At 39.3% G+C, this 19940-nt stretch overlaps 1 protein-coding gene across 3 annotated transcripts in view; it reads left to right on the forward strand.

The window, feature by feature from the left end:
• Positions 1 to 19940, forward strand: part of MRC1 (mannose receptor C-type 1) — a 172245-nt gene that overhangs the window by 73203 nt on the left and 79102 nt on the right. The window contains exon 1 of one of the 3 annotated variants that reach the window (XM_082385249.1): positions 8771 to 9173. The exons of the other annotated variants lie outside the window; for them this stretch is intronic. Within the exon in view, the coding sequence (XP_082241375.1) occupies positions 9113 to 9173 (61 nt within the window). The 5' untranslated portion in view covers positions 8771 to 9112. Of the gene's footprint in view, positions 1 to 8770; positions 9174 to 19940 lie in introns of those variants that run through there. 3 annotated transcript variants of the gene reach the window in all.

A 19940-nucleotide genomic window follows, 5' to 3' on the forward strand; every position in this document is an offset into this window, starting at 1 on the left:
CATAAAAGGAACGAAATTGGGTAATTTGTAGAGATGTGGATAGACCTAGCATCTGTCATACAGAGTGAAGTAAGCCAGAAAGAGAAAAACTAATATCGTATATTAATGCATATATGTGGAATCTAGATAAATGGTACAGACGAACCTATTTGCAGGACAGGAATAGAGACGTAGATGTAGAGAATGGACATGTGGACACGGGGGGGAAGGGGAGAGTGAGACCAACTGGGAGATTAAGTCTGACATAAATTCACTACCATGTGTGAAATAGATAGCTGGTGGGAACATGCTGTATAGCATGGGGAGCTCAGCTCAGTGCTCGGTGATGACCTAGATTGGCGGGATGGGGGTGGGTGGGAGGGAGGTCCAAGAGGGAGGGGATATAGTTATACATATAGCTGATTCACTTCATTGTACAGCAGAAACTAACACAACATTTTAAAGCAATTATACTCCAATTTATAAAAAAGCTATAAGAATTACATACCATAATTTAGTGGGATTTATCCCAGGTGTGCAAGCCTGGTGGAAAACACAAAACTATAGAACTTCTAGAAGAAAACATAGGAGAAAACCTAGTAACCTTGGGTATAGTGATGCCTTTTAAAATATAACACCAAAGATATGATCCATGAAAGGCATAATTGATAAGCTGGACTTCATTAATATTAAAAACCATCTGCTCAGTGAAAAACAATATCAAAAGAAGTAGAAAACAAACCACAGACTGGGAGAAAATATTTACAGAAGACAAATCAATAAAGACTGTTATCCAAAGTATACAAATAACACTTGAATTTCAACAATAAGAAAACAAGCAATCCAATTTAAAAATGGAAAAAAGACCTGACCAGGCACCTCATCAAAGAAGATATACAGATGGAAATTAGCATATGAAAAGATGCTCCAAATCATATGTCATCAGGGAAATGCAAATTAAACCAACAATGAGATGCCACTACATACCAATTAGAATGGCCAAAATCAAAGTACTGACAACACCAAACGCCAGTAAGGATGTGGAGCAACAGGAACTTTCATTCATTGTTGGTGGGAATGCAAAATGGTGCAGCTACTTTGGAAGACAATTTGATGGTTTCTTACAAAACTAAACATACTGTTACCATCTGATCCAGCAGTCATGCTCCTTAAACATTTACCCAAAGCAGTTGGGAGCTTATGTCCATGCAAAAACCTGAACGTGGATGTTTTTAGCTGCTTTATTCTTAATTCCCCAAACTTAGAAACAACCAAGATGTCCTTTGGTAGGGGAATAGATAAATCAACTTTGGTACATCCAGACAATGGAATATCATTCAGTTCTAGACAAGAATCAGCTATAAGGCCTTGAAAAAACATGGAGGAAGTTTAACTGTATACTAGTAAGTGAAAGAAGCCAATTGGAGAAGACTACCTACTATATGGTTCAAAACTATGAGACATTCTGGAAAAGGTGAAACTGTAGAGACAATAAAAAAATCAGTAGTTGGGGTGGGGTGGGGAGGGAAAAGAGATGAACAGGAAGAGTTCAGAGGATGTTGAAAATGAGGGAGGCTGTCATGTGTGGGAGCAGGGGAGGAGATGGGAAGTCTTGTAACTTCCTCTCAATTTTATTGTAAACCTAAAACTGCTCTAAAAAAATAGTCTTTTTTAAAAAAGTAGTCAAATGTAAAATAGATAGCTAGTGGGAAGCAGCCGCATAGCACAGGGAGATCAGCTAGGTGCTTTGTGACCACCTAGAGGGGTGGGATAGGGAGGGTGGGAGAGAAAAGCAAGAGGGAGGGGATATGGGGATATATGTATACGTATAGCTGATTCACTTTGCTATACATCAGAAACTAACACAACAATGTAAAGCAATTATACTTCAATAAAGATGTTTTAAAAAAGTAGTGTAGTCGTAAATATATAAAAAATGATTTTATATGTTTTAGGTATAATTACTAAAGTACTATTTGCTGTGAAAATTCGCATTTACACATTCACAAATCTTAATTTTCCAGAATGAGCCTATTAAAAATCTCATAATTTTCCTTGCATTGAAATTGGAATATTAATAGATTTTTCAGAAAAGCCTTCTTTCTCTACAATGCATTTCTTTATATTTCTTTTTAAAGATGTAGATACCTGAGAGAATAGATTTTCCAGAATATTTTAATGAATAAATAAAAAATATTACCTTCTAAATAGCTAAAAATTATAGGTAGTGTTACATATCTGGTGAAATTCTGAAGAAGATGCCTACTATTATTGGTCTTGATTTCCATCTATAAAATTTGGGTCATTTTTAGATCATAAAAATACATTTTTTGTCTTATTCTTAAATTTTTTTCAAATATTAAATGGGTCACATAGTCTTATACTTAAATTTTTTTGTAATGTTAAATAAGTATTGGGTGGACCAAAATGTTCATTCGGTTTTTTCTGTAAGATGGCTCTGGTAGCACTTAGTTGTCTTTAACTTCATTGGAAACAATTTTGTTAGCGTGCATTTAAAAAAAGACTTATCAAAATTGGTGAATTTTTGTGTAGCCATTTTAATATTGAAGATGGAAGATAAAAAGCAACGTTTTTGGCATATTATGCTTTATTATTTCAAGAAAGGTGAAAATGCAACTGAAACACACAAAAAGATTTGTGCAGTGTATGGAGAAGGTGCTGTGACTGATAGAACATGTCAAAAGTGGTGTGCGAAGTTTCGTGCTGGAGATTTCTCGCTGGACGATGCTCCACTGTCGGGTTGACCAGTTGAAGTTGATAGCGATCAATCGAAACAATAATTGCGGACAATCAACGTTATACCATGCGGGAGATAGCCGACATACTCAAAATATCCAAATCAAGCGTTGAAGATCATTTGCACCAGCTTGGTTATGTGAATTGCTTTGATGTTTGGATTCCACAGAAGTTAAGTGAAAAAAACCTTCTTGACCATATTTCCACATGCAATTCTCTACTTAAATGTAATGAAAATGTTCTGTTTTTAAAACAAATTGTGATGGGCAATGGAAAGTGGATACTGTACAACAGTGTGGAATGGAAGTGATCGTGGGGCAAGCGAAATGAACCACCACCAACCACACCAAAGGCCGGTCTTCATCCAAAGAAGGTGATGTTGTGTATATGGTGGGATTGGAAGGGAGTTATCTATTATGAGCTCCTTCCAGAAAACCAAACATTAATTCCAACAAGTACGGCTCCCAATTAGACCAAATGAAAGTGGCCCTCGACGAAAAGCATCCAGAATTAGTCAAGAGAAAACACATAATCTTCCATCAGGATAACGCAAGACTGCATGTTTCTTTGCTGACCAGGCAAAAACTGTTACACCTTGGCTGGGAAGTTATGATTCATCTGCTGTACTCACCAGACATTGCGCCTTCAGATTTCCATTTATTTCAGTCTTTACAAAATTCTCTTAGTGGAAAAAATTTCAATTCCCTGGAAGACTGTAAAAGGCACCTGGAACAGTTCTTTGCTCAAAAAGATAAAAAGTTTTGGGAAGATGGAATTATGAAGTTGCCTGAAAAATGGCAGAAAGTAGTGGAACAAAAGGGTGAATACGTTGTTCAATAAAGTTCATGGTGAAAATGAAAAATGTGTCTTTTATTTTTACTTAAAAAACTGAAGGCTTTTTGGCCCACCCAATATATTATAAAGAGGTATGCCATGCCAAACAATACAAAACCACACATTGATTGCAAAACTATAAAACTCACAGGCTCTTCAAATAGTCTGCATATACTGTAGATTACAGTGAATCTAAATATACCATCTGAAGAGAATTACAAATTAAAGTCAAATTTTAGATAAATAATCCAATACAAAGATTTTTTGATTGCTATAAGGTACTTATTTTCTATTAAATTGCAGATGCATTATTGGTGTTTTGATGTATTTTGATAGGATTGGAAAATCGAGGAATAAGAACATAAAAAACCAGTTTTCTGTCTTTACATTTTTAAAGTTTTTACTTAACTGCGTCATTGTATCTTCTTTTTTCCTTCTGAGTTGAAATTATCTTGTTATCATTTGTGCAAATTTGCCCATTAAAAGATAGAGATGGTTAAACAAAACAAACTTCTGCATCGATCACCAGTTTTAACTAGGAGAAATGGTAGAACAGGTTACCAAATAATTTGTGGAGCTAATTTTCTTGAAATTGTTTCAGAAGAAAGGAGTCACTAAGTTCATCTTATATGGAATTGAGTGGGTGTGAAGAGAAAGTCTAAGAGGAAATGAAATAGTTCAGCAATTGTCTTACCAATTAGAAAAAATGAGGATTTCCTTTATTTTATAGAAATCCTTCTTTAGCTTGAAGGAAGTACTAGTTGAAAACAACCACTGTCATCAATAGCAAACCAAAAACCAGAACCAAAACTTAGTAGAAGGGTATAAAGAGGATGGTAAGAGTTGGATTTCATTTTAATGTGGTAAAATATACATAACATAAAATTTGTCATTTTTCATGTACAATTCAGTGGTTGCAAGTATATTCACAATGTTGTGCAACTATCACCACTATTTTCAGAACTTTTCATCATCCCAAAGAGAACCTCTGAACCCATTAAACAATAGCACTCATTCTCCCCTCCCACACCAGTCCCCAGTAACCTCTATTTTTCCTGTCTCTATGAATTTGCCTATTCTATGTTCATCATAGAAGTGGAATCATGCAATATTGGTCCTCTTGTGTCTGTATTACTTCAAGATTGTACACGCTGTAGCACGTATCAGAATTCCTTTTTATGGCTGAATAATATTCCATTGTATGTATATACCACATTTTGTTTATTCATTCGTCTACTGTTAGACACTTGTATTGCTTTCACCTTTTGGCTACTATGAATAATGCTGCAATAAACATTGGTGTACAAATATTTGTTTGAGTCTGTGGTTTTAATTCTTTTGTGTATATACCTAGAAGTGGAATTGCTGGATGATAGGGCAATTCCACATTTAACTTTTTAAGGACCTGCCAAACTGTTTTCCACAGTGGCTATACCATTTTACATTCCCACCAGCAATACACAAGTGTTCCAATTTCTCCACATCTTCATCAATGCTTGTTATTTTCTGTTTTTGTTTTTTGATAATAGCTATCCTAATGGATGCGAAGCGTTATACCATTGTGGTTTTGTTTGCACTTTTCTGATGACTAATGATATTGAGCATCTGTTCACATGCTTATTGGCTACTTGTATATTTTCTTTGGAGGAATGTCTATTCAAGTCCATTGCCCATTTTAAGAATAAGTTGCTTTGCTGTTGCTGTTGAGTTGTATTTCTTTATATATTCTGGATCTTAATCCCTTATTAGGCGTATGATTTGCAAATATTTTCTCTCATTCTGTGAGTCGGCTTTTCACTCTTTTGATAGTATCCTTTGATACACAAGTTTTTAATTTTGATGAAGCCCAATTTATCTACTTTTTTCTTTTGTTGCTCTGCTTTTGGTGTCATGTCCAAAAAGAAAAAATCATTTGCCAAATCTAATGTCATGAAGTTTTTTTCCTGATGTTTTCTTATAAAAATTTTATAGTTTAGCTCTTAACTTTAGGTTTTGATCCATTTTGAATCCTTTCTGCATTGAATGGTCTTGGTACCTTTGTAAAAAAATCAATTGAATGCATATATGAGGGTTTATTTCTGGCCTCTCTTTTCTATTCTATTAGTCGTTATGACTCATTTATGCCAGTACCACACTATTTGATTACTGTAGCTTTGTAGTAAGTTTTGAAATCAGGAAGTGTGAAATCTCCAATTTTGTTCTTTCTCAAAACTGTTTTGGCTAAATGGGATTTCTTATGAATTTTAAGATGGGTTTTTCTATTTCTGCAAAAAAAATCATTGGGATTTTGATAGGGATTGCATTGAACCTGTAGATCTCTTAGGGTAGTATTGTAAGAGATAGTATTGTAAGAGATAGTATTCTAAGAGATAAGGTAGTATTGTCATCTTAACAGTACTTTGTTTACCATTCTATGAACATGGGATAGCTTTCCATTTATTTAGGTCTTCTTTAATTTCTTTCAGCAATGTTTTGTAGTTTTCATTGTATAAGTCTTTTGTCTCCTTGGTGAAATTTATTCCTGAGTACTTTATTCTTTTTGATGCTATTGTAAATAGAATTGTTTTCTTAATTTCCTTTTCAGATTTTTCATTAATAGTGTATAGAAACATAACTGATTTTTGTGTTTTGATTTTATATTCTTCAACTTTGTTGTATTTGATTATTAGCTTTAGCGGGTTTTTTTTGTTTTTGTTTTTTGTAGAAGCTTTAGGGTTTTCCACACATAAAATAATGCCATCTGTGAAGAGAGATACTTTTTCTCCTTTCTTTCCAATTTGGATGCTTTTATTTTTATTTTTAACATCTTTATTGGAGTATAATTGCTTTACAATGGTGTGTTAGTTTCTGCTGTATAACAAGGTGAATCAGTTATATGCATACGCATATCCCCATATCCCCTCTCTCTTGCTTTCCCTTCCACCCTCCCTATCCCACCACTCTAGGTGGTCACAAAGCACCGAGCTGATCTCCCTGTGCTATGTGGCTGCTTCCCACGGGCTTATCTATTTTACATTTGGTAGTATATATATGTCCATGCCACTCTCTCACTTCATCCCAGCTTACCCTTCCCCCTCCCTGCATCCTTAAGTCCCTTCCCTACATCTGCATCTTTATTCCTGTCCTGCCCCTAGGTTCTTTAGAACCATTTTCTTTTTTAGACTCCATATATATGTGTTAGCATACAGTATTTGTTTTTCTCTTTCTGACTTACTTCACTCTGTATGATAGACTCTAGGTCCATCCACCTCACTACAAATAACTCAATTCCGTTCCTTTTTATGGCTGAGTAATATTCCATTGTACATATGTGCCACATCTTCTTGGATGCTTTTATTTATTTATTTTTTCTTGTTTAATTGCTCTGGCTGGAACTTTCAGTACTATGTTGAACAGAAGTGGTGAAAGCAATGAAGAGCGCAGTCAGCCTTCAGAACACACAAGTCTGATATTTGGAGGACAAGTTCCTGACAGTCTGTCCTGGTTCTGGCAAGCTGCACCAAACAGTCTGCCACCCTCACTGTCACCTGCCACAAAGATGGGGGAGTGGAGGATGGTGGCCACTACCACAGGGGAGAGGTTGAAACTCACTGATGTTTTGCAGCCTCTCCACCAAGCTCTCCACTGGATGCTCCCAGGTTTCCACTAGAGTCTAGAGTTCCAAAATAGTTCCTCCAGACACTTTCTGACAATTCAGTAGCTGTCGAGGTAGAATGATGGATTTCTAGAGCTTCCAATTCCACCTTCACTCCCCCAAGAGCTGGATTTCTTTTTCTTTTAGCCTGTTAAATCTTTGTTTCAGTAAGGTCAATGTCATGGGGTAAATTCTTTGTGGGACAATTGGCCTTCTTTTGTTTCAAAGTCACAGATTCTACCACTGATCCTGGTTGCCCATATGACACACTTCTGTAATTTAAAAAACCCTGAATGTGAGTGTAGAGAGAATTCAGTTAAGTTTTATTTGCTTCTAAAATTAATAGAAATCCATATTAGGCCAAACTTTTTTAATTTATAGAATTGATTTACATTTAAAAACCATGAATGCCTCATTTAAAATATTTGTTTTTCTCATGATAAATCAGTGAAGTACTGTTTTAGAAAACAACATTTTGTTTCATCTGCTCTGTTTTGTAACCAACTTTTTTATGTCAGTGTAGCGTTAGCTTAACGAGAAAAGAAACATTTTTCTTGTGCCCTACATTTTTACTATCTTTTTCATCCTGTCAGAATAATCTTAAATTTAGAATGCTAAAAAAAAATCAGTAAGAGAACGATGTCACATTTTTCATTAGGAAGCAAAGTTTATAACATTATCACAGAGGTGTGAATCTTGGAGCTTTCCACTTGAAGACAAACTATTCTTTTAAAATTTCAAAGAATACAATGTTTCCAGTAGCTTCTTTCTGACTGGCTAACATTTCCCACACGCCAGTTGTGGGTTGGCTATCTAATTACTAATATCTGCTTCAAAATGTTCTTAATTCATATTTTACTTCCGAAAAAATAACAAAATAGATGTTTAGGGTTAATATGGTGCTTAATGAAATACCTGTTTCCATTTTTTTAAAAGAAAGTATTCTGCCTATCTTGTAATGAATATACATCTTTTTGACCAAATGAGCAGGTTTTCTCCCAGCAAGAGGACCCTTGTGAACCTGAAGAAGATCACTATGGTCGAGGATGGGCAGCGAGGCTTTACTGCAAATCCTGTCACTGTTTTCTCTGGCTCTCTAGAGAAGTTTCTAGAAAAAGACTTCTAGAACTTTCTCCCTCCTGTTATGACTGAGATTCTTTCCTAGGCTTAGTCTCTATTTCACTTTTCTTCTAGCCAAAAGGAAGAAAGCTCCACGTGAAGTTTCTTTTGAAGATTTCTAAGGAAAAAGGAGGCTCTAAGCACCGAATATGGAGAAAGAGGTGGGTCCGTTTCAGCTCTTAAGAGGATGTTTCCCCCAGAAAACTGTCCTTTTTAGTGCCTGCCCTCTCTACCATGTTCCGGTGGGATCTGTCTGCCGAGGGTCCCCTGATTCAGCGGCTTCCCAGAGGAAACCTGACTTTTCCAGGCCAGGTAGTGGCCTCCAGCTTGCCCTCCCCATGGCCCCCAGCTTGCCCTCCCCATGGCCCCATCCTCCAAGGAGGGCCAGGAGGTCCGGGGCTGTTTCACTTCCCACTTCCCTGCAGGCCGGCCCGGCTCCTCACTTCTCACCGGCCCCCTCTCGCCTCCCCCCTCTTCCTCATCCCTCTCCCCCCACGTGTCCCTCTCTCCCCTTCCCCTGTGTCTGCTCTTCTCAGAAGTTAGCTTACAAAGCAAAGCTGTAACTTTGAATTCCTGTTTTTCCAACCGCCCTCATGTGACAGGATATCTCCTTATTGGAGGTTTTCCCTAATTTCAGAAGCCCTTTAAAAGTGGGCCCTCCCTCCAAACGTCTTTTCAGCCGGGCGTTCAGAGCTGGGAGGAGGGGCAGGACGAGCCGGCGCCCTCACTGTCTTGGTTCTCCCGGCTCTCTCCTCTCCATCCTTGCAAGAAGAGGATCAACTCTGGGCCATGAAGCTGTCCGCGCTCCTGGCTTTCCTCTCTCTCCTTCCGGTTGCCGTGCAGCTCCTGGGTAAGTCGGCTCTGACCTGGAAGCTTTCTGACTTGGGGCCTGGGGTACCCCCTCCCCTCTGGGTCAGGGTTGAGGGATTTCTTCCACACCTGCGGGGAAGAGAAAACAGGGCTTCCGCACCACCAGCTCTGCGGCAAACCTCCGCCTGGTCCCCAGGCCTGGAAGCCGGGCACCCGGAGGCGGCGGCCGCTTGGCAGGTCAGAGGGGCCGCCTGACCTGAGCGCCACGGAGCCCCATCTTCCTCTTACCTCTTCTCTCATCTGCCGTCGCCTCTTCCCTGCTTTATTCTTAGAGCGATTTCCTCTGTGGTTGGCCGATTCTAGTTTACAGTTTCTACCTAACCCCCAACCAACAACTTCTGAGTGTTTTTGGCCAAAAGGAAGGCGGCACTAGTGTCTCTCTTCATGGTAGGTCTAAGGATGGATCGCAGATCGTCCCCCCGCCCAAAGATTCCATGGGAGTTTTATAACTCATCTTTTTTTCTGTGAATGAGCTATTAATTTTTTTTTAATTGGATTATAGTTGATTTACAATGTTGTGTTAGTTTCAGGTGTACAGCAAAGTGAATCAGTTTTACATCTACATAGATCCACTCTTCTTTAGATTCTTTTCCCATGTGGGCCATTACAGAGTAGAGTTCCCTGTGCTATCCAGTAGGTCCTTATTAGTTATCTCTCCTATATACAGCAGTGTGCTTATGTCGGTCCCAGTCTCCCAATTTATCCCTCCCCCCCTTTACCCCCTGGTAGCCATACTTTTGTTTTCTACATCTGTAACTCTATTTCTGTTTTGTAGATAAGTTCATCTGTACTCTGTTTTTAGATTCCATATATAAGCGAGGTCGTTTGATATTTGTCTTTCTCTGACTTACTTCCCTCAGTAGTGAATGAACCGTTTGCTCTAGCTTTTACTGCTAGAGAGTTCATCCTTATCTCTGTTCTACGTTGATCCTTATCTCTGTTCTAAGTTCTTCAAACTGATTTATTCCTCTCCACCCTCACCTTTTTTTTTTTTTTCCTGGAGATTGATGATTACTCATGAGGCATAGATTCAGAGCTTTTCAGAAGCCCAAAGACATTACGGAGTCTCTCTCTTCTGTTTCTTCAGTCTTAACCTGCTTTACCCTTGGAATGAGAGTGCCTGTAGGAATTTTTATTTCCAGGTCTCTTTTGACATGAGATGAACGGGATTTCCACTTTGAAATGTTGGCTCCCCGATCCCCCGTCATTCCTCTCAAATCAGCAAACGCTGTCTGCGCCCAGCCTGTGCGAAAGGGCACTCCATGCCCTGTTGAGTTGGAGGCAGGTGGGAGTTGGGGCCACGGAGGAGACGGAAACTCCCCACCCCCAGGAAGCCTCCCAGGGAGAGTGTTCCAGCACAGAAAGCATTAACTCACCATGAGCCTGAAGTAGTGGGGATTATAAACACACAAGCAAAGGCAGTATGGTTTGCACCTGGCCCCTGCCAGGAAGCTGCTTAATTTCTTGGTGCTTGAATTTTTCTGTGTGTAAAGTAAGGAGCACTGTATTACTTGCCTCATCAGTTGTTGCAATGATTCAATGAGTTGAACTGTGTAAAATATTTAGAACATAATATGACCCAGAGTGGTTGCATCCTAAGTGTCAGCTATCAATAGCAGTGACTTTTTTTTTTTCCCCCATGATAGCAATCAGTTGTTCAATACAAGTAGTAGAGTTAGCATTTAAAGGAGAGGTTTCCCAAAAAACAATGGTGAGGAAAGAGTCCTGGAGTCCGAGGAGACATTGTACCTGAGTCCTGGCTACACAGTGCATCCCTCAGAGAGTAAGGAGGGGTGTGACAGGATGGCAGGGTGAGCCCCACATCACCCCAGTCTTCATCTTGAAAAACTGTCTTGTGCAAGAGGATTACTATATTCTTTGTGATCCCGAAGGTTAAAACTAAGAGCAGTGAAAATCTTCTAACGGTTGCGCTGTCTCAAATAGAATGTTCTGCTTAGGGGTAAGTTCCGTGTCACTAAACGTCTTCAGACAGACACTGGATGGGACCTGGACCCTAACCCAGTGCCGTCCAATAGGTGCATCATCGGCCACATTATGCAGCCACCTTTAAAAAAGTAAAAAGAAACATTGATTTTATGAATATGTTTTGTTTAACCCAATGTATCTAAAATATTATTAGTCAACATTCATCAGTATAAAACTTACTGGGATATTTTTATGTTCATTTTTTAAAATTAAAATTTCAACATCCAATGTGCATTTTATACTTACAGGGCATCTCAATTCAGACTGGCTTCATTTCAAGTGTACAATAGACCCTTGGGGCTAATAGCTACCATACTGGGCAGCACAGATACCACAGATACAGCCCCTACATTTATTTTTTTCTTCTTCTTCTTCTTTTTTTTTTTTTTTTTTTTGACCACACTGTGTGGCTTGTGGGATCTCAGTTCCCAGACCAGGGGTTGAACCAGGGCCCTCGGCAGTGAGAGTGCAGAGTCCTAACCGCTGGACCGCCAGGGAATTCCTGAAGTTTCCTTCAACTTGCTCTTAATGTTTTGGGGGCAAAAAGTCTTTCTCACTTTGCTTAGGAAGTTTTCCCTCCTGGAGACAGCAGGGTGCCTTGCTGTGATGAATGTCTTCCTCTTCATAGACACAACTATGGGAGAAGCAGGAGGGTGCTGAAGAATCTTTACTTAAAGAATAAAAGCAAAACAAAACCAAAAACACGTATAAGGGAGCTCTTTCCAGAAAATTTTTTATTAACTTGAGAGCCTTTAATTCTTATTTGACCTTTTCTTGGGCCAAGTGGCACATGAACGGAGGTGTCTGGATAAAAACAGAGCACCTACTTAGTTAGCAGTAGAATAAAGAATATGCGAACTCTCCGTACCCCCTCCTCTGGACTCCCTTCCCATTTATATAACCCACAAAAAAGATCTCCCCGCTTCCTGTGGTTTCTTTCCAACCCAGACCCCTTTCTCCCACTTCCCTGAGAACATCCCGCATCATCAACGCCACGAGACCCCTCGTTGTACCTGGACGGGGCCGGGGTGGCCAAGCACAGCAGAGGGAGAGTGACTTCTTGCTCTTGCCCTGCTATCTCTTTAGCAGGAAGAACTGCATTCAGTGCCAACGTTTAGACCTCAATGGGGATATAACAGTGGTAGAGATACAGTGAGAGTTGCTCAGGCACAGAGGTTTAGCTTGAAGTTGGGACGGTTTGGCTCACAGGCAGTGCAGTGGCGGTAAACTTAACAGTTGGTTCTCAGGAGAGAAAAAGCACTGATTTGTGGCATGGAGTGATTTCCATGGTGTGAGACTCCCACCGTGGTTGATTTCAAACTACCAGCGTGATGCCACTGGAAGCAGAGCTGGGAAGAGGTGCCAGTAAGAGGCACTCACTGGCCCGTGAGGGTGAAAAAAAGCAAAACCAAACAGAGTGAATGTGACCTCTAGCACACTGCTGTGCTGTGTCCAACCTCCTTGTTTGTGGGTAAGAAAACTGAGGTCCTGACAGGTTAAGTGATCTTTCCAGGGTCTCACTGGTGAGTGGCACAAGCTGCTGAATGCTCAGGACTGCTGACTCCCAGGGCCATGTTCTTCCTATTAAACAGAAGCAATGCGTTTTTGCTCAGCAAATGATTGGTTTAACACCAATCTTGGACGTCTTCAAGGGACAGTTGCCCACTGCCTGTTCCCTTACTCGTTTTCATTTTTCATAAAATTTTCCTTATAATATTTCTATTTTTCTCCTTTTCTTTCTCCCTTCCTTCCTTTCTTTCTCTTTCTTTCTTTCTTTCTTTCTTTCTTTCTTTCTTTCTTTCTTTCTTTCTTTTCTTTCTTTTCTTTTCTTTATTTCTAGTCTCTCATTTCTTCCTTCATACATATGACTTGTTTTGGATACCAGATTTAAGACATACTTTCTGACATTGTTGACCAAAACCAAGTTTTTGTCATCTTTCTTTTTTCAATTGCTCTTATAGTTGTCTATTTTTCATGTTGTTGTCCCAAATGACCTCTGATTTTTCTATAATTCAGATATGAAGATCTGTGGATGTAGGATATTCCAGATATAGGTAAAGAAGACAATTGCTTTGTTGAGTGACATTTCAGTGCCTTCTGAGGGTGTTGGACCTAATTTCTAGGTAGGAAGAGTCACCACTGGTTAAATGTGAGCTTTCAAGAATCAAATACGCTTGAAATAAGTCAGAAAGAGAAAGACTAATACCCGATGATAGCACTTATATGTGGAATCTAAAATATGACACAAATGAACTTATCTATGAAACAGAAACAGACTCACAGACATAGAGAACAGACTTGTGGTTGCCAAGGGCGAGGGGGGATGGGGGAGGGAGGCATTGGGAGTTTGGGATTAGCAGATGCAAACTAGTATATAGAGAATGGATAAACAACAAGGTCCTACTGTCTAGCACAGGGAACTATATTCAATATCCTGTGATAAACCATAATGGAAAAGAATATGAAATAGAATATATATATATATATGTATAACTGAATTACTGTGTGCAGCAGAAATTAGCACAACATTGCAAATCAACTAGACTTCAATAAGTTTTAAAATAAGAAAATACAGAAGGTAACCTGTCAAAAAAAAAAAAAGAATCAAATACAGTCAACCTCAGTTAAGACAAAGACCCTTGTCTTCAAAGGGACCTGGAGATTACAGTGATGACACTGATCCTGAAACCTGGTCTGAGACTGAATCTTGAGCAGCTAAGGGAGAACCAGGAGATCACAGATCACAAGGGGAGTTGCACAGGAAAGTAGCTTCCGAAGTGGTTTGTTATCTGCATGGCAGAGAGAGAGGGAAACTGATGTCGATGTGAGAACGGCAGTGTCCTCTTGCCTCTTGGCGACCATCAAGCATTGTTGAATGGAAATACCGTATGGTTACATTGGCCCATAGAGGGAACTAGTGGAAATCAGGAGAGTAAAAGTGAAAGTAGAAGGAGATAGGAAGGCAAGTGCCCTTTCAAAAAGAATTGAAAATGAAAGAGAAGTGAGCACTGTTGGACAGATTCTTCTAATTACAGACCAAGTTAAGGTCACAGAGCCCTTTCAGATCTTTAATCACTTTAAGTAATTGCTTTCAGATCCTTAATCAGATCCTTAGAACAACCCAGTGAGATGGGTTGGGTGGGTGTTACAATCCACATTTTACTACAGGAGGAAACTGAGGCTTGGAAGTCAGCTAGCCATTAAGGACCAGAGCTAATTCTTGACCATGGTCTTCTGGCTCTGAGGCTAAGAAGTAGGTGTAATTTACCAGCTGGAGTGTGTCCATCAGGAAAGACAAAAACATGCTTCAAGACAACAGTATGTCAAAGAAGGACTTAGTCCCTCTCTTTGTATCAATTGTTTAGACTTTTCACTTGGAGATGGGAAAGAGGACACTAACATTTGAAGGTTTACTCTCTGCAAAATGATATGCTGGGTGCTTTGCTTAAATTATCTCACTTAGAAAGTTCACAGCAACTCTATCAGAGAACATTATTATCCTCATTTTACAGATCAGGAGTTGAGACTAGAATGATTAATTTAACTAAGGCAACACAGCTAGTGAATGGTGGAACCAGCATTTGCCTGCAAGTTTGCTGACCCGGAAGAATATACCTCTCTCCACCACATCACCTGGAAACTCTGGGGGTCTCCATTGTCTGTGTCCTTCTGTCCTTCTCTTTGGGCTGCTGCAACGGTTCTCTGTTTCTCCAGTTTCATCCTGTTCTGGACTGTTTCACATTGCCTTTAAGACTGATTTTCCCAAGTTAGTGATAAGAATACACATACATGTATCAAGCAATTTCTGTGTCAGGAACTGTTCTCAGCGCTTTATTTAGATGATCTCATTTAATTCTCACAACAACTAGCCGGTCCTGTGCTTTCCTCCTTATTCTTTGGGGGGGAAAAGGCAGCACAGAGTAGTTTAGAAACTTGACCAAGGTCACACAGCCAGTGAGCAGTAGAGCTGTGATTATGTCACAATCAGGTGGACATGATACATAAAGATTAATTAGTGTGGTTATGAGTGGAAGAAGAAAAAGTTGTGTAGTGTCAGCGTCTTACCTACAGGTTTTGTTTGTTTGTCTTGAAATTGGGGGAGAGGCTGGCATTCTGAGGTAGAGGATATAGGGGAGAAAGGGAAGGATAGTGAGTAGAGCCTCAGGAGGGGATGGAATCCAGGACACAGGTAAAGGGATTAGCAGGCTGAGGGAGAGCTACTGAGATGGGAGTGAACGAACCCAGGGAGGGTGTAGATACTCCTGTCTTTAGGAGGGGAGGCAGGAAGTTGGCAGAGTTCCTTATCCCAGCCTCTATTCTTTCCTTGAGGTCACAACCCATATTGGATTCATACTTGGACCTCCCCAGATAGCCAAATGCAGTGACTTAAATTAGTAGGTTCTCTGGAGATTTGATGAATGAATGAAGGATTGAAGTGGTAAATAAAATCATTCTCAATTTTTCCTTTATCCTTTTGTTCAACATCGCTAAACCTAATAGTGTGATCCTTAGTTTTCTCCCCTGCCCCCACCACTTGTTGTAGTTTCTTTTTTTTTTTTTTTGCATATACTAGGTGCATAATAGATATTTATTTTTAACTTATAAACATTATAACTTTATAAAAATAAATATTTATCTATTAACTTAATTTCAGTTCTTTGGAGACACATCTGTGGGTGTACATTCACTTATAGGGGCTAATGGATAGATTCTTAGTTTGGATGGCTCAAGGTGGTGACCTCTGACAATGATTTGAGTGAAGTAGTTTATTTGGGAGCCAGTCCTGGGAAAGACTAGCTGAAGGGTGCAGACATGAGACCAGAAGAAAGGCCGCTGGTCCATGGTGGGTCCAGTGACCCCTGTGGACAGCTGTAGCTCAGCCTTGCTAGGCGCCCTGGGTGACAATGTAGGATGTGCGCTCCAGAATCATCCTGCCCACGGTGCAAAGATTGGGGCTGTTAATTCGTCTATAGCCATTGGTCACTGGTAAAGGGCTACTCCTAGGAGGCGTTCGTTCTCTGACCCTACTGGTCTTCGCAGTGTGTGAAGCGTTCTCTGATGGCCAGAAAATGCCCCCGGGCCCAGCGGTGTGGTGATGCCATTGGGAAGTGGGGCTGGCGCTCACTGAAATGGCAAAAGGCAGGAAGAAATGGTTCCGGTAGCACCTGCTACAGAATACCCACTTATTCTCCTCTTATCCAGCTTCTCTTTCTTCCAGAAGTTACTAGCTTTTATGCTTTCATGTCAGCATTTTATGTATTGATGGTGGGGAAAGCCTAAAAATATATAAGGAAGTACAGCATATAATAGTTAATATCTCTAACTTGTCACCTTTAGTAACCTAACTTTCTTTGCCAGTAAGTTTGGAAATTTAATGACTTGCTCAATGTTATCATTTTAAAATGGTTAAAATGTGCTTAAAAGAAAATTTGTACCTGTGCTATTGGATATCTAGGTTTCAGCCATTTTTAACCTGAGGCATGGTGTGGAAACTTCTTGCTTCTTTCCTAAATGTATTTTGACCTTTGATATTTCTCCCCTTGAAGTGTGGGCTCCTTGTGGCAGGGAATTTGTGTCTGGTTTGTCTTTGCATTGTCGCTAGCATGGTGCCTGGCACCTATTTGTTGAAAAATAAATGTGAGGTTAGTAAGACTGAGTTAAGATGGATGGCGGGTCTCTTCAATCCTGTAAATACATTTCTGATGTGTAAGTATCATCTGTTATCATTTGTTCAGCTTTGCAATACGTCTGTTACAAAAACATAATTAGTATAGAAAACAAAAATTGAATGTTTATCCAAATGAAACATTGGTCTGGTTAATAGTGACAAAAATGCCACAAGCTGTCTTTTGGTCAAGGTCTTGAATCACTTTCAGAGGAAGAAGTATGACATTTTAACTCAGAGACATTGCACAGAGACAGTGATAAAAGCCAAACTTACATGTTGACTAGTTGAGGAGAAGAATAATGTATGAATGCAGGATCATAAAGCGATGATTTTACATTTCCTTGTATTGTCTGGCAAAGGCAATATCAAACTTGCACTGCTTCCTAATGTCAAAGATAAATAAAGGAAACAAGAAGAGATAAGTTTGTATTGAAATAGAAGCTTTTCATTTCCAAGTACTCCTTTTTTTAAAAAAAAATTATTTATTTATTTATTTATTTATTTGGTTGCGTTGGCCTCCTTAGTTGCGGCTTGTGGGCTCCTTAGTTGTGCCTCTCCAGCTCCTTAGTTGTGGCACCAGGGAAGTCCCCCAAGTACTCCTTTTATAAGTGTAAACATTTATAAATCACTCTTTGGTAAAAATAAAATTTCAAGGGAAAAAGTCATATGAAATAGACCCATCATCATTAATCAACTATTAAATAAAAGAATGTAACTGGGTTAACAGTCAGGAGATGCTTCAGATTTAATAACTATTCTTTTATTCATTCAACTAATATTTGTTGAGGGACTATTATGCTCCAAAAAGAGAGAATACAACACTGGATTGGAAAGATAAGTCTTTCTACTCAGCGAATTTACATTCCAGTAGGGGTACAGACAAAACACAAGTAAACACATTTTTAGAAATATATATTTTAAGATGGTTATGAATAATATATAGAAAATAAAAGAGTAAAATTTGGATTGTTAGCTCACTAAGGATTTGGCACTTGAGTTGGAACCTTAATGAGTATTTCAAGAAGAGGGAACTTGAAATACAAAGTCTCTACAGTGAAAATGAGCTTAAAGTTCTTGAGGAGCAGAAAGGCTTTGTGGCTGGAAGGTGGTGAGTGAGAACAAGGGTGGGAGGAGGTGAGAGCAGAGGGTCAGCAGGGCTGGATCGAGCCCCATCTAGTAAGCTGTGACCTGGAGACTGGAGGGTTTTGTTCCCACGTGTGCAGTGGTCCTCTTGAAGGGTTTAAATTTGGGAAGAGATACGGTAAAAAGCAAAATCTCTCCCAACCTAGAAAACCTCTCCCTGAAAGTAGAAGAAAAAGAAAATAATTTTATTATTGAATAACTATTCAAGCAGACTGTGATATGCACGGTCGATCTGCTAAAGAGATGGCAAAACAGAGAGAAATCTGACTCTTTTATATGGCTAAGTAGAAACATTCCATGACATTAGGTAGGGTTTACAGTTTGGAGTCAGGTGACATGTTAAGCCCATCTCAACCAGGAAACTGGGAGATCAGGCATTATCTCTGATGATTCCGTTTCAAAGCAAGGAAGATCAGAGGAAGAATTGTGGCTTAGTCTGGGGTGTGGCAGTGGAGATGAAGAGAAAAGAATGGATTAGGGTATTTGTATTAGTCAAGTTTCTCTGGAGAAACAGAACCAGTAGGGTGTGTGTGTGTGTGTGTGTGTGTGTGTGTGTGTGTGTGTGTGTATCTCTGTGTGTCTCTCTCTCTACGTATCATCTATCTACCTATTATCTATCTATCTATCATCTATCTATAATCTATCTGTCTATCTATCTGTCATCTATCATCTATCTGTCATCTATCTATCAATATCTTTTTGGAGAGATTTATTTTAAGGAATTGCCTCGTGCAGTGATGGAGGCTGGCAGGCTGGTAACTCAAGAAAGAGTTGATACTGCAGTTCAGGTCCAAAGACAATTTAGAGATAGAATTTCCTCTTCTTGAGGGGACTTCAGTCTGTTTCCTCTGAAGGCCTTCAACTGATTGGATAAGGCCCACCTACATTATGGACTGTAATCTGCTTTACTAAAAGTCTACTGCTTTAAATGTTAACCTTATCTAGAACAAGAACAAAAAACCAAAAACCTCCCAAAACAACCTCACAGGAACATCCAGACTGGTATTTGACCAAATGTTTGCATTCCATGTCCTAGCCAATTTGACACATAAAAGCAACCATCATGGTATGTGTTGGGGTAGAGCCAACAGATTCTACTTTTGTCCTAGAAAGTGAAGGAAAGCTGGAAATCTAGATGACTCCTAGGTTTTTGGCTTATGGATCTAGGTAGATGATGGTGCCATTAACGAAAAAGAGAATATTGGATGTTTGCTCATTAAATACCATCATATTTAGAGTGAAATTAAGATGGAACTACAGACAAAAATTAAGTACCTGAAATAACAGTCAGGTAAGTATAAAAATTCTGAAAGAGGAACACTATTCATGCAATAAGACTTCCAAGCACCTTACCTTAAATGGTTGGTTACCAACTGGTTGGTTGACTGAATTTAGACAGTTACTAAGTGTTGGCCACTCAACAGTAAAATCAAATGGCTGAAGTAGGAGGTGGAAGATAGATTTATTGTTGGGATGGTACTGAGAAAAACTGTGAAATGTGGAAGGTAAGTCTAGATAGGAAAATAACAGGTGGAATAGCCAACACAAATGAAATGTAAAGGGCAATATGGCTGAGTCTACAGATATCTATGGTAACATTTTCAGAGTTCAGTACCTTTTTAGATTAGCAGATTTACATTTGTGTATGGTAAATTATCCTATAACTGTTTCTAAAGAACATTTTATCTTCTTATTTCCTGGGTTTTACTGTGAACAAAACAAAATATTATTAACATTTTAATTTTATTACCAATGCACAGTTACTCATTTTGCCTCACAAAGATCAAGCTTGGGAAGGCCTTCAGTTAGATGGGAGGAGATTGGGTCAACACTGCATGTTCTGTTGACAGGCGTCAATTCCAAAGATGCCAGCAGAAGCAGATGTTCTGAATTCAGGCTCTAGTGAGTCCCGATTCCAAGAAATCAAACCAGCAGACATGAGGAACCCAG

This window comes from Balaenoptera borealis (genome assembly GCF_965194805.1).
Source record: "Balaenoptera borealis genome assembly, chromosome: 3".
Taxonomy (NCBI): Eukaryota; Metazoa; Chordata; class Mammalia; order Artiodactyla; family Balaenopteridae; genus Balaenoptera; species Balaenoptera borealis.